This window comes from Canis lupus, chromosome 11 (assembly GCF_003254725.2).
Source record: "Canis lupus dingo isolate Sandy chromosome 11, ASM325472v2, whole genome shotgun sequence".
Classification (NCBI taxonomy): domain Eukaryota; kingdom Metazoa; phylum Chordata; class Mammalia; order Carnivora; family Canidae; genus Canis; species Canis lupus.
In genome coordinates, this window is record NC_064253.1 from 44,597,189 (window position 1) to 44,611,993 (window position 14,805).

General features: G+C 37.0%; 1 protein-coding gene across 6 annotated transcripts in view; it reads left to right on the top strand.

Annotated features, from left to right (window-relative positions):
• The window catches only part of IFT74 (intraflagellar transport 74), an 85,232-nt gene that overhangs the window by 844 nt on the left and 69,583 nt on the right, over positions 1 to 14,805 (top strand). For 4 of the 6 annotated variants that reach the window (XR_003130075.3, XR_007414047.1, XM_025433043.3 and 1 more), the window contains exons 1-6: positions 1,168 to 1,310; positions 3,667 to 3,805; positions 8,264 to 8,399; positions 10,811 to 10,859; positions 12,364 to 12,462; positions 12,623 to 12,683. Coding sequence is in view for 4 of the 6 variants with exons in the window: in XM_025433043.3 (XP_025288828.1) it covers positions 3,686 to 3,805; positions 8,264 to 8,399; positions 10,811 to 10,859; positions 12,364 to 12,462; positions 12,623 to 12,683 (465 nt within the window). In the remaining 2 variants the exon portion in view is untranslated. Of the gene's footprint in view, positions 1 to 1,167; positions 1,311 to 1,452; positions 1,594 to 3,666; positions 3,806 to 8,263; positions 8,400 to 10,810; positions 10,860 to 12,363; positions 12,463 to 12,622; positions 12,684 to 14,805 lie in introns of those variants that run through there. The other 2 variants (XM_025433045.3, XM_025433044.3) reach the window with 2 other exon arrangements.

The following is a 14,805-nucleotide window of genomic DNA, read 5'->3' on the forward strand; positions in this document are numbered from 1 at the left end:
CCGATTATGTACATGCAAACATGGGGAGCTAATGGCAAATAAAGGCCAGTTGGTAAAGTTTGTTATGTAGCTTCTTTCATGTAGTCTCTAGGCTGACAACGGGTCTAAAGTTGTGTCCCGTGACTATTGTCTTTCCTTTGGAAATTTATGTCCTGCTTTTAAGGCAAGTCGGGAAATGGTAGCTTTTCTTGTATCTCCTTCTTTCCAGTTGCATTTAGCTCAAAATAATTCTTATTCCAAAGTGGCATATTTTGGAGTGGTAAATGCCACTCCCATTCACTACAGTGAACAAAAGGATAACAAATGATCGCTGCAAAGATGTTGGGTTCAAACGGGAGTTGGAAATAATGTAAAAAAAAAAAAAAAACACGCTAAAAGTAAAATATAGCTGCAATCGCACCTGTAGGAAGACTGGAAGAAAACAAACTGCAAGTTACTTTATTAGAGAGGTGGGATATGAGATGTAGCAGTTCTTAACATCGTGGTTTTTGTTTTTGTTTTTGTTTTTAAAACAACGATACTAACATAGTTATTTTAGAACCATTGTCCATTTAATTCATCCTTCCTCACGAACTTGGATCAAAAGAATTCTGAAAGGGAGCTTCCAACCAATTGAGGAATAGACGGTCCCGGAAACGCATCTATACTTAATGTGTACGTTTTGGGGTTCCAAAAGGAAGGAAAACGACCTTTAATAAGTGAAAAGAACGTACAAGCCTTCCTATCACAAATAACTTTAAACAACATTTCTTAAAAACGACTAAAAAATAGAAAATAAAAATAAAAACGATAGCACGTGAGGTGACATGGCGCTATAATAAAACTCGCTAGGCGTGAATTCAGGTCGGGCACACAGAGAGGCTGCTGTAGCTAGAAAGCAAACTAAGGATTTCCAATAAAGTGTTCCTTCCCAGCCAAGACGCTGTTTTCCAATTTTTCCAGAAAAGCACGGACGTATCCAGACAACAACAACAAAAATTTAGCCCTCCAATCTCGCGAGAGCGGTTTACTCTCGCCTCCCTTGTAGTTGCCAGGGCCGAGGCCGAAGATTGGCCAATCAGGACGACGGCCCTCTCCCCGCCCCGCCCTCGTTGCCGGGATACGCGGTCGCGCGGGGCGGTCAGTGGTTAGGTCTGAGAGCCCTGGAAAGCTGCGCGAGGGTGAGCGCGAGGGTGAGCGAGGAGTCGCGAGTGAGCCAACCGGTACGAGACAGGCTGGTGGGCTCCGCCGAGGCGCCCGCCTCGGAAAGAAGTTGGAGCCCTTCCCCGACCTCGCGACCTCGCGACCTCCCTCCTGACGCGACGGAGGAGGTGAGAAATCCCGGGTCTCCTCTGTCCCTCCTTCAGTCCCTCCGGATCCGGTTTTCTCACGTTGGAGAAGCTGATCCGCTCCAAACACAACAAATCCGATCTTTTCGGCGCTTGGCTGTTCTCCTCAGCCTGTCGCCAGGCTCGGGGAGTCCGACTCCAGTCCCGCCAAGCGTGTGGAGAGACCTCCTCAGACAGTGCCCTGAGGAAACCTGACGAGGCGAGACCGGAGGAAAGGATTCCAGAGCCTCAGAGAGAAAATTCTCTTTGAGGGATTTTACTCAAAGTAATAGATTTCTCTCTCGTGTTAGCAACTTTCCTTGTTAAAATGGCTGCCTCGGGGAGCATAATGGTAGTGATAATTAGAGGTTTCATATGTAGTATCACAAAGGCTTTGCAAGATCTACCTCATTGCCACACTTGGGTCCCACAGATGAGGAAACATCCAGCGGGGATTAGGTAACTGTTTGTTTTTTGTTTTTTTTTTAAGATTTTAGTTATTTATTCATGACAGACAGAGAGAGCAGGCAGGGTGAGAAGCAGGCTCCATGCAGGGAGCCCGACGTAGGACTCGATCCGGGATCTCCAGGATCGCACCCCGCGCTGAAGGCGGCGCTGAACCGCTGAGCCACCGGGGCTGCCCTGGATAACTGTTTTGGCAGAACTAAAGTTTGTATCACTCATCTTTCTGGAACCAGAGGCGAGGCTGCTTCTCCGTGTGAATAATGGTGGAGATTGTGTGAATGTTTGCGTGATGAATACCCCAGGAGTTCCTGGCGTGTTTTGTTACTAGTGACCCTTTATATTTTACCCTCTGGGACTGATCTCATGCTAAGCTTTTACCAAGACAGGAAAGCAGTGGCAATCAAGTAGAAATTCTATATATCGTACATTTTTTTAAAGTTGTCAAGGAAGCTAGAGTTAATTAATAGACTTAAATTTTACATTGACAACAGTCATACCTCATCTTCTTGAGCTTCGCATATACTACGGGGTGTTTTGTGTTTGTTTTTTTGTTTTTACAAATTGAAGGTTTGTAGCAAACCTGCATGAAGCAAGTCGACTAGCACCATTTTCCCAGCAGCATTCACCCGCTTCATGTCAGTCACATTTTGGTGATTCTGGTGATACTTCAAACCGTTGTTTATGTAAACATAACTGAAACAAAACTTAATGAAACAACACCCTTCTTATGTGCAGTAAATTCTTATAATTTTTATATCACATTTAAAGTATATTGGTTAGAATCTGCCAAATTTTTTTCACAACCCACTGGTAGGTTGTGACCCATAATCTGAAAAATGCTGTTCTGAATTATCAGCCAAACTTTAAATGATGTATTCTGATGAGTAAAGGAGAGGGCTGATAAACTGGAAGAAAATGAGTGAATTAAGGAACTGGTTTAAAGGGAGATGTAGTTAGAATAAAGATGAGACAGGCATGTGGAGATTAAGGGGAATGAAGTATTTCAACTGATACTGGGGTGAAACAATTCCAGATGATGACAAGCTCTAGGTCGACCCACAGCTATAGATGACTGAAATGGAGTTGAGATGGTAACTGAAATTTAGGTCAGGGAACCGTGACCTAGAACGTTAGGTATTGAATCCACAGGGAAGTCATCCAGGGCTTTGGTGGGACTGGAATAGACACTGAACTAGGTGTCACTAAAAGACTTTAGTGAAGATGGGGTTAGAGATTAGGTGGTCCTTAGATAAAAGCAACCAGGCAAGATCCAAGGCAATAAGGTTGCGTTCCCTGGTTGTCAAAGGAAGAGAGTCTTGTTTTTGTTTTTTTAAGATTTGGAAGAAGAGTGTTTTGAAAGTGACACTGAGAAGCAAGGGGAGTGTTGTGTACTCCCTTTGCTTTGATTTGTGGATTAAGAAGCTAAAACAGCTTTTACTACTAAAAGTGTTTTGCGGGGAAGCTGGGGTTAAGAGTAAAATGAAGCATTTGATAACAGAGAATATAAGAAAGTGAATCATAGAGCACAGAGAAAAAGTCTAAACGGAAGAAAGGTGCTGGATATGTCAAAAAAGAAATTTTATTAGAGTATAGGAAGAGCTCAAGACAGATAATTAATTAGAGAGGCTTGCATTTTGGTAAGCAAACAGGGAAAGGAAGAAGGCATACTATAATAAATGACTTCATTGACTTCAATGACTCCATTGTAGATGTAACATTAATGTCAAATTTGAACAAAATGAAGCAGGTTTGGCCTCATAGTGGTACTTGGAATGGCCATTTGCAAGAAAAGTTATTGTGGTTTAAATGTTTGAAGGAAAGCTATGTAGATCCCCAGTGTCTTACTATAGAAGGCACCAAAGGAGAATTGAACTGTTTCTTGTTTTCCAAATAGTGGTTAAAGTGTACAAACAATGGCCAGTAATCACAAGCCTTCAGCAGCTCGCCCTGTTTCGCGAGGTGGAATTGGGTTACCTGGAAGACCTCCTTCTGGAATACGACCCCCGTCAGGAAATACTCGAGTGGCAACTGGAGTAAGTTTCAAACAGTTCTGTTGAATTCTTATGCATATGCCCTGGTAGAAGTTGGAGAGCCTGCCTATTATAATTCTTATTTGTTCTTGCTTTATTCTGTCCGGATAGTGTTATATATGATTTTGTATTGTGGGAGGGAATACCTAGAAGTATAAATGTGGAAGGATGTCTGAAAGACATTATTGAGAGAAAATGCCTGCTCATACTGATATTCAAATTTAGTTTAAAGGTACAGTAATTTAAGTGGTACAGTTTATTGGTGGCTGGATCAAATGAAATGGAATAGACAAGAAACAGAATCAGACATATGTAAGAACTTAATGATTAAAGTGACATTTCAAAATAGTGGGAAAAGCATAGAACATTCAGTAGTGCGTTCAAATAATGGGTAAACCATTGATTATTAAAAATTGACCCCTCCCTCATGCAGAATTCTACATATTCTTATTTTTATTATTTTTTTAAGATTTTATTTATTCGACAGAGCACACAAGCAAGGGGAGTGGCAGAGGGAGAGGGAGAAGCAGGCTCCCCTGCTGAGCAGGGAGCCCAATGCGGGGCTGGATCCCAGGACCCTGGGACCATGATCTGAGCTGAAGGCAGATGCCTAACTGACTGACTCACCCAGGTGCCCCAATTCTAGATATTTTAGAAACTATTTATTTATTTATTTACTCATTTATTTTTCCCCCCGTGTACCCACCGAAACTTTATATTTAAAAAATGAAGCTGTAAATGTATTGGAAGAAAAAATAGGCAAGTATTTCATATAAACTTGGTGTAGACTAGGCCTTTGTAAAACAAACTCCAAATACTGAAAAGGAAAGTATCTTTATATTTATATATTTGAATTCTTAAAAATTGAAAACACCATTAAAAAAGTTAAAAATGATAAATGGGTAAAAATTATTTGTAACATAGATGTCATAGAGTTCAGAATCTTAAAATGAAAAAGCAAACTTATAAAAGCTCTTGCTATACTAAGGCTATGAACCCTATGTTCAATCAAAATTATATGAGATACCATTCTAAAACTATTCTAAAATTCATCTAAAGCAATAAAGCAAAAATAAGGAAAAGTACAGTACTCCACTATAAATACATTATAAGTAATAAGTAAAACGATATTTTGGTTGCCACAACAGCCTAGAAACAGACTAGAAAAATTTAATAGCTTAATGTGAAATGGAGAGTGTCATCAAACATGTACCACATTAGAAAAAATTGGATAAACTTTATAAACTGATCATTCTAAGCAAAATAATATCCTGTAAAGATGATTATTACAGTTTCATTGGAATTATAACAGTGAAAATTTGAAAGCAACTTAAATTACCTTACAACAAGTGAATCTTAAAATGTGATGCATCTCTTCCTATAATAAGCTATGAAGTAGTCATTAAAAATTATTTTCAAAGAATATTTGAAGAAATTATAAATCTTTATAATATAGTATTAAGTGAAAAAAGCAGTGTGGTGCCCGTTGAACATAAAAGCATATTTATACATACATAGAAAGAAATGAATACACCAAAATATTCATATTAATTATTCTGATGCTTGCAACAGATGGTTTTGACTCTTTGTATGTCAAGCTTATACAGTAGGTTAACTGCAAACTAGAGATAATGTTAGGTCCTGTGTTTAATTTTTTATTTTTATTTTTTTAAAGATTTGTTTATTTGAGAGAGAGCACACAAGTGGGTGGAAGAGCAGAGGGAGAGGGAGAAACACTCCTCATTGAGCAGGGAGCCTGCTGCAGGGCTCAGTCCTAGGACTCTGGAATGGTGACCTGAGCTGAGGGCAGCTGCTTAACTGACTGAACCACCCAAGTGCCCCTCGGTCCTGTGTTTAAGTCATAAGAAGAACAGTAATTTTTGGAGGGAATGATTTTGTTAAAGTCAGGTTTTCTTAATGTTTTCAGATTTTTCTAGAGTTTTACGTAACGTTATCAACATCAACTTATACTAAAATGATTTTTCTAAAGTCTTCATATGCATGGTACTGAGCTAGTAAGAATTTTTATTTTAGTAAGAATTTATGCTTGCTAATGAAATATTTATAAAAGAATCTGGACACTTACTGGCCACCTACTCAGTGCCAGGTGCTTCACTTATTTATTATTTATGTATTTATTTATTCTTTTTTAAAGATTTTATTTATTCATGAGAGACACGGGGGGGGGTGGGCAGAGACACAGGCAGAGGAAGAAGCAGAGAGAGAGAAAGAGAGAGGTAGAGACACAGGCAGAGGAAGAAGCGGACAGAGAGAAAGAGAGAGGCAGAGACACAGGCAGAGGAAGAAGCAGGCTCCATGCAGGGAGCCCGACATGGGACTCAATCCTGGGTCTCCAGGATCAGGCCCTGAGCTGAAGACGGCACTAAACCGCTGAGCCACCCAGGCTGCCCCTGCTTCACCTATTTAATGTTACTAGTTTTTAAACTATTGGTGCTTGTCATTAAATATACAAAGGAATAGTGCCAGAGTTCCTTCCTACCTCAGCTATAATGATAGTCAACAGTGTGATATGTATCCCTCCAAACTTTTTTCTGTTTATTTACAAACACTAAGACACATGCATATAAGATTGTATGATTTTAATATTTTCTAAAACAATGGTATACATTGTTGTCTACCTTATCTATTATTTTTAATACTATATTGTAAGCATATTTTTATGTGAATACATACATGTCTATTCATTCTTTTAGATGTGTTTGATTTTAATTTATATTTCTCTGTATTTTCATTTGGTAAAGTTTACCCAGGAAGAGATTTAGCATTCTCTTCCAGAGATCACTGCTTTACTCTTGGGCAGAGTGTGAGGAAAAAAGGAAAGAAAGAATGGAAGATAACAGAAGGATAACGTGGAACAGCTTTGGATTGTCTCATACCTTTCCAACCTCTCCATGCTGTATGAACTGGCAAAGAGGGAATCTTTTTCTCCCAAAGATTTTACTTATTTATTGGAGAGAGAGAGCACAAGCAGGGGTCAGGGGGTAGAGGACAGAGGGAGAGGGAGAAGCAGGCTTCCTGCTGAGCAGGGAGCCCCACCACATGGGGCTCAATTCCAGGGCCTAAAGGCATACGCTTAACCAACTGAGCCACCTAGGCACCCCAAGAAGGGAGTCTTTTATTCTTTCCTCAGAGGGTATAGTATTCTATTGGATTTTGCAGAACTGAAATAGAAAATCATGTAGAGTAATGATCTGTATGCTTGCTGAATGATGTAAGCCATTTAACACTTATTTGACTATCTTGTGATAGAATTATATATAATTTCAATTTAAAAATGAAAATTTCAGGGACAGCCATTGGGCGTCTGCCTTGGGCTCAGGGCGTGATCCCGGAACTCCCTTCTCCCTGTGTCTCTCATGAATAAATAAATAAAATCTTTAAAAAAGAAAAAAGGAAACAGAAAATTTTTCATATTTTTTTCTAATTTTTTAAAAGATTTTATTTTTTTAATTTATTCATGAAAGAGAGAGAGAGAGAGAGAGAGAGGCAGAGACGCAGGCAGAGGGAGAAGCAGGCTCCATGCAGGGAGCCCCATGTGGGACTTGATCCTGGGTCTCCAGGATCACACCCCCGGCTGCAGGCAGCATTAAACCGCTGCGCCACCAGGGCTGCCCCATTTTTTTTTTCTAATTTTGAAGGTAATATATATTTACTGTAATAATGCTGAAAACATCAAGCTGTGAAAAGATAACATAAAAATGAACTACAGCATTATTAGGATAACCATTGTTACCGTTTTTTATAAAATTCTCCAGACTTTCTGTTTTACAAAATGGAATTATAAATACTGTTAAAAAAATAAATAAATAGGGCAGCCCCGGTGGCTTAGCGGTTTAGTGCCGCCTGCAGCCCAGGGCGTGATCCTGGAGATCCTGGATGGAGTCCCACGTCAGGCTCTCTGTACGATGCCTGCTTCTCCCTCTGCCTGTGTCTCTGCCTCTCTCTCTCTCTCTCTCTGTCTCTATGAATAAATAAAAAAATAATAATAAAATAAAATCTAAAATAGATAAATAAATACTGTTGTATCAACTTTTTTAATATACTACAACTTATTCAACCATTTCTTATGGTTAAAATAAGGACAAATATGTGTACAGTTAGTTCCTTTCCAGTTTAGGGGTGTTATAAATAGTGTCTACACATAGAATTTTATTTATATATTTATGTAATCTAATTTTTCTTAAAATATAGTTGACAAAAAAATAAATTTTATTTTAGAATTTTAAATTTTAAGGAAGTGTACTATTTAATGTTCATGGAATTTTAAATGTTAAAGAATTTTATTAATATTTAATATTTCAGAAATTCAAAAGTATAAAGAATATTTTACAAATTAAATAGAATTTTAATTCGTAAAATATTCTCTTTGCAGTCTTAACAGTAGTAGAAGGTACAGTATTTTTCTAGTTTACTAAAACTGAAATCATATTTTTCATTTAGTTGCCACCTGGAACAGCAAGACCAGGCTCTCGTGGTGGTCCCATAGGGACAGGAGGTGTTCTGTCTTCTCAAATCAAAGTTGCTGATCGTCCTGTAACACAGCAAGGTTTGAGTGGAATGAAAACTGGAATGAAAGGTATCTATTTTAAGAAAATGGGTATATTTTGTATAAAGTATTAAACAGGGGCACCTGGGTGGCTCAGTTAGTTGAGCATCTGCCATTGCCTCAGGTCATGATCAAGCAAGGATAACGCCCCCCTGCTCAGTGGGGAGTCTGCTTCTCTCTCTTCCTCTGCCCCTCTCCCTGATCATGCTCTCTCTTTCTTTCTCTCAAATCTTTTTTCTCTCAAATAAACCTAAAAAAAAAAAAAGTAGGGATGCCTGGGTGGCTCAGCGGTTGAGCGTCTGCCTTGGGCTCAGGTCGTGATCCTAGAGTCCCGGGATCAAGTCCCACATCGAGCTCCCTGTGAGGAACCTGCCTCTCCCTCTGCCTGCGTCTCTGCCTCTCTCTGTGTCTCTCATGAATAAATAAATAAAATATTTAAAAAAAATATTACAGTCAGCCCGGGTGGCTCAAGTGGTTTAGCGCCGCCTTCGGCCCAGGGCCTGATCCTGGAGGCCTGGGATCGAGTCCCACGTCAGGCTCCTTGCGTGGCGCCTGCTTCTCCCTCTGCCCGTGTCTCTGCTTCTCTCTCTCCTCTCTGTGTATTCTCAGAAATAAATAAATAAAATCTTAAAAAAATATATTACAGTACCTTATTACTAAATGAGAATTATAAGAAGGCTATTTTACTCCATTTTTATTCGTTGATTCACAAAATTATGGTTAGGGTTAAATAATTAAAAGAATGAATGTGAAAATACATTGTGGAATAGAGAATAAATACATATGTGAGGTATTTTAATCTTTATTTTTCTGAACATGAAACTTGTTATAACTTGAAGAAATTTGAAATAATTTGAAGAAAAGCTTAGGAATGAAAATTAGATTTCTAGTACTATGTAGAAATATTCTGAAATGCTTTTTAATATAAAAGTGACACTATTAAGATACTTATATTTTTATGAGAAATTAGTTGAGTGTTACTTTTTCTAATGCACCATTGTAATATGTAACTCTTTAAGTAAGGAAATGAGACTAATGTATAGATTTTTGCTGCATCTTTCCTTACGCCTCTGTGTTTAAAGAGACATAATGGTATGTTAGGATTCAAAAAATTGGTCTGTAATATGTACAAATCAAAGCATGATGAACTGCTTTATAATGAGTTTTATTTTCTGTATTTGTGACAAATGACTTATCAGGGATGAAGATATTCTATTGAGAAAAATTAATTATAAGATGCTATATTGTATAATATACCATGCCATGCCTTTGAGAAGACAAATTTTCTTTCTTTATTGTAATACCACTTAGCTCACTAAATACTAATAAACGGTTATTTAGAAATGCTTGCTTAATAATAATGAGTACTGTGAAAAAGTGTCAAAATTATATAATTAGTCTTTGAAAATATATTCAGAGAAATATTTGCACATTTTATTTTATTAAATAATCCTATAAATAATTTATCAAATATTTATTACTGTATTGATTTCTCCTTAGAACAGAACCAATATCAGTTAAGATAATTTCTACCAGTATATTTCAGAGTCTTACATGAAAGAGTTCTGATTATTATATGTACTACTATCTGCTGTGACTTGTTACCTGCTCCAGAGCCCCATTTCCCTTTCTAACACATTCTCTCCCTCTTCTGAGCATAGAGCTCACAGTCAGTACTCTCTACCCTTACCTCTCCCACCTTGCAGAGCACTTCATTTCTCAAGGTTTGGGACATTTAACCTAGGAATACTTTTTTTTTTTCCTTAGGAATACTTTCGTATTCCTACTGAAATAAGATCATGTTTCTAAAAAAGTCTCTGAGACAAATTCTGAAAAATCATAATCTCTTGCACTGAGAAATTCACAGTCCAAAATCTGTACTGTACTTTATGATAATCAATAGCTACATGTAGCTATTTAAAATTAAATTGAATAAAATTAAGTAAAATAAATATTTAGCTCTCAAGTAGCATCAGCCATATTTCAAGTGCTCAATAATCCCAGGTAGCTACTTCACTGGACAGTTCTGATATAGAATATTTCGATTGTTGCAGAAGGTTTTCTTGGATAACCCTGTTCTAGACTTTCTTAGTGTGCATTCAGTCAACCTGACCCGTAGAGTCTACTGTCTTAACAGCCCTACCTCTAGTCCCATTTTCATGGTCTTAATTCAAGTTTCCATTATGTCATAATGCCAGGATATTAATTCTCTTTTCATTTCACCCGGAGATGAAGAGTCCCATGCTCTACTGATTAAGCCAGCCTGGTGTCCCAGTGTTCTTTTCCATTTTAATGATTTGTCTTGATTATCAGATTTATTGGAGCATAAATAAGGACTGTCAGAATTATGGAGTGTAACTTTATTGTGCTTTGGCTTTGGTGTTTTGGCAGCATTTCCAAACTGTACAGTAATAATTAAAAACTTTTTTTTTTTTTTTTAGGTCCTCAGAGGCAAATTTTAGACAAATCTTATTATCTTGGGCTTCTTCGGTATGTTTTTTCCTATGAATGGTCGTGAAGTTTTAACTCTGGTACTTTTATTAAGATAATTATCTTTCGATTTCTAAGAGTTATTTTGTGTTCTAATATAATTTGTTAATTTGGCTATGTTACAAAATATATGTGATAATACAATTAGGCTGAGATTTTAAATTGTGTATATTTGCATGTATATGAACTCTATATGTCAAGTTCACTGTTTTTCATAAAATGATAAGAATAATCTTTTATGCTTCTTTCACAAATTACTGTGAAGTATATTATTTATACCACTGACATGTCACTAGTTGCATCTAATAAGAAAGGGAAAAGTTATTTATGACATGTTAATCAGTGCAAGGTTTTACATAAATGTATGTTTGGTCAACTGCTACGAATGTGGGGTATTTTAATTAATAAGGTTTATTATGTGTCTCAAAGTATGAAGCTCTAAATTGAGAACTTTTTTCTTATTCTCAACCTACCTTTTTCTTGCTCAGGTGTCCTACTGTCCTATCTCCATTTTCCCATTTTACTTTGTTTTCTTCTTGGCTCATTATCAGTATCTTCTTTCTCTCTTACTTCCATTTCATGTAATCCATTCTTCTATCATGTCCTAAAAGTACTGTTTTCTTTCCCAGTTCTGGATCCTTTCATTTCTCTGATATCAGGATCCTTTATGATTCTCAAACTTCTAGAAGGCAGTAAAGAGAAGTGTACATTTTTCCCATCAGTCCATTAAGTTTAGCATTAAGCTAAACTAATATCAGCAAAAAAGATAGGATGTTAGTTGTATAGCATCTCTTGATATCCAGCCACTTTTAAATCAAAAGAAGGAAAAGGAATAGCACTATTTTTCATCATTTCATTTCCTTGCTTTTCTATGATTTGTGTTTCTGCATAAAAAAATAGTTCCAGCTATTTATGTAATTGTTTGACTCTATAGCAGTGGTTCTCAACTGGCACTGATTTTGCTCTCTAGAGAATATTTGGCAATTTTTAGACAAATAATTTGGTTGTCACACTTGGGATTGACGGGTTGTGCTACTGACAACTTTTACAGATATAGTTAAACTTCGTAGAGTGCACAGGATAGACCCTTCCCCTGAAGTAAAGAAGTATTCTTCCGAGTATTCTTCAGAATACTTCAGAGTATTCTTTAATGACCTAAAATGTCAATAGTGCTGCTTTTGAGAAGCCCTGTCCTAGAGGATGGCCTGTGGTTTAAGGGTGACAATTAAGGCATCTGCTTCTGTCTAAAGATTGTTAGTTTGACCAGCCTTATATTCTGGTCATATTTCATCTTAATGATTAGAGAATCTCTTTTAGTTTCTTATCAAAGTTGGGATATTCCTCATTCTTAGTCAAATAAGCCACATAAATTGTTTTTCCTTTAGTGAAATTTCATAAAACCATTTATAATGTTACACATGTATGAGAAGTTTGTTTTGTGTGTCTAGAAAGGCTCTTTTCTGGATTAGAAGTATTACTGACTTTCTAATTTCTTCTCATTTAGAAGTAAAATAAGTGAACTTACAATGGAAATTAATAAACTTCAGAAAGAAATAGAAATGTACAATCAAGAGAATTCAGTATATTTGTCATATGAAAAGAGGTAAGTGATTTTGGAGATAAAATTATACAAGATCTTTCCTATTACAAGCAACATTTAATGTAATATATTTCAGAAATTTAATACTGAATTCATAGTTACATAATGTTTATAATTCACTTCTGCTTATTTATGTGTTTATAAATGTATTTTATGCTTACAGAGCTGAGACTTTAGCTGTTGAAATCAAAGAGTTTCAAGGACAACTAGCAGACTACAACATGGTATTTGTTCTAAGATTTTTTTGAACATTTTTTTTGGTTTTTGCTGCTTTAAAAATGTGTTATTTTAAATACCAAATAATACACAAATACATGCTTACTGTAAAAGATTGAAAACAGGAAAAGTTAGAGATTAAAATATCATTTTGCTTTTTCCCTCATTGCCCTCCCCAGAGATAATTTGGTTTAACAGATCAATATGTATTCTGCCAGTCATGGTCGTCTTTTTTTTCTAATGTTTCAATTTTTATTTACGTTCTAGTTAGTTAACATACAGTGTAATGTATCAGTTTCAAGAGTAGAATTTAGTGATTCATCACTTATATATAACACCCAGTGGTCATCACAACAAGTCCTCTCCTTAATAATCATCACCTATTTAACCTGCCCTCCACCCCCCTCCCCTCCAGCAACCCTCAGTTTGTTCTCTATAGTTAAGGGTCTCCTTTATGGTTTGCTTCCCTCTCTCTCTTTTCTTTTCTTTCCCCTATGTTCATCTGTTTTGTTTCATAAGTTCTATATATGAGTAAAATCATACAGTATTTATCTTTCTTGACCGACTTATTTTGCATAGCGGTAATACACTCTAGCTCCATACATGTCATTGCAAATGGTAAGATTTCATTATTTTTTTATGGCTGAGTAATATTTCATTTTATGTGTGTCTGTGTCACATCTTTTTTATCCATTCATTAGTCAGTGGGCATTAGTGCTCTTTCCATAGTTTTGGTGCTGTTGCTAAAGCTGCTATAAACACCTGGGTGCATGTGCCCTTTGAATCAGTGCTTTTGTATCCTTTGGGTAAATACCTAGTAGTGCAGTTGCTGGGTCATATGGTAGTTTCTATTTTAACTTTTTGAAGAACCTCTATACTGTTTTCCAGAGTGGCTGTACCTATTTGCATTCCCACCAGCAGTGCATTCTCCTTTCTCCGCATCCTCACCAACCTATATTGTTTCCTGTATCATTTATTTCTACTCTGATCTTTATTATTTCCCTTTCTCTGCTGGCTTTAGGCTTCACATTTGCCTTATTTTTCTAACTCCTTATGTGTGTATTTACATGTGTATTAGATTGTGTATTTGAGATTTTTTTTGCTTTTTGAGGTAGGCCTATCTTGCTATATACTTCCTTCTTATGACTACTTTTGCTGCATCTGTAAGGTCTTAGACGATCAAATTTTCATTGTCATTTGTTTCTATGTATTTTTAAAGTTTTTTCTTTCATTTCCTGGTTAACCCATTCATTCTTTAGTAGGATGTTCTTTAACTTCCATTTATTTGGGGTCTTTCCAAATTTTTTCTTTTTTCAAAGATTTTATTTATTCATGAGAGACAGAGAGAGACAGAGACATAGGCAGAGGGAGAAGCAGGCTCCTTGAGGGGAGCCCGATGCAGGACTCGATCCCAGGACCTTTGGATCATGCCCTGAGCCAAAGGCAGATGCCCAACTACTGAGCCACTCCAGCCCCCCTCCAAAGTTTTTCTTAATGGTCTTGTGGTTGACTTCCAGTTTTATAGCACTGTGGCCAGATAATATGCATGGTATTATCTCAGTCTTTTTGTAGTTGTTGAGGCCTGATTTGTGACCCAATATGTGATCTGTTCTGGAGAGTGTCTCACATGCACTTGAAAAAAGAACGTGAATTCTGATGCATTTGGATAGAATGTTCTGAATATATTTGTTAAGTCCATCTGGGCCACTGTGTCAATTTTTTTTTTTTAATTTTTATTTTTTTATGATAGTCAAAGAGAGAGAGAGAGAGAGAGGCAGAGACACAGGCAGAGGGAGAAGCAGGCTCCATGCACCGGGAGCCTGATGTGGGATTCGATCCCGGGTCTCCAGGATCGCGCCCTGGGCCAAAGGCAGGCGCTAAACCGCTGCGCCACCCAGGGATCCCTGGGCCACCGTGTCATTAAAGCCGTTGTTTCCTTATTGCTTTTCTGCTTGGATTATCTGTACATTGCTGCAAGTGGGGTGTTAAAGTCCCCTACTATTATTGTGTTATTATCAATTTTTTTATGTTTGTTATTGTTCTATCCATTTGGGAGCTTCCAAGTCGGGAGCATAAATATTTACAATTGTTAGATCTTCTTATTGGGTAAACTGCTCAATTATGATATAC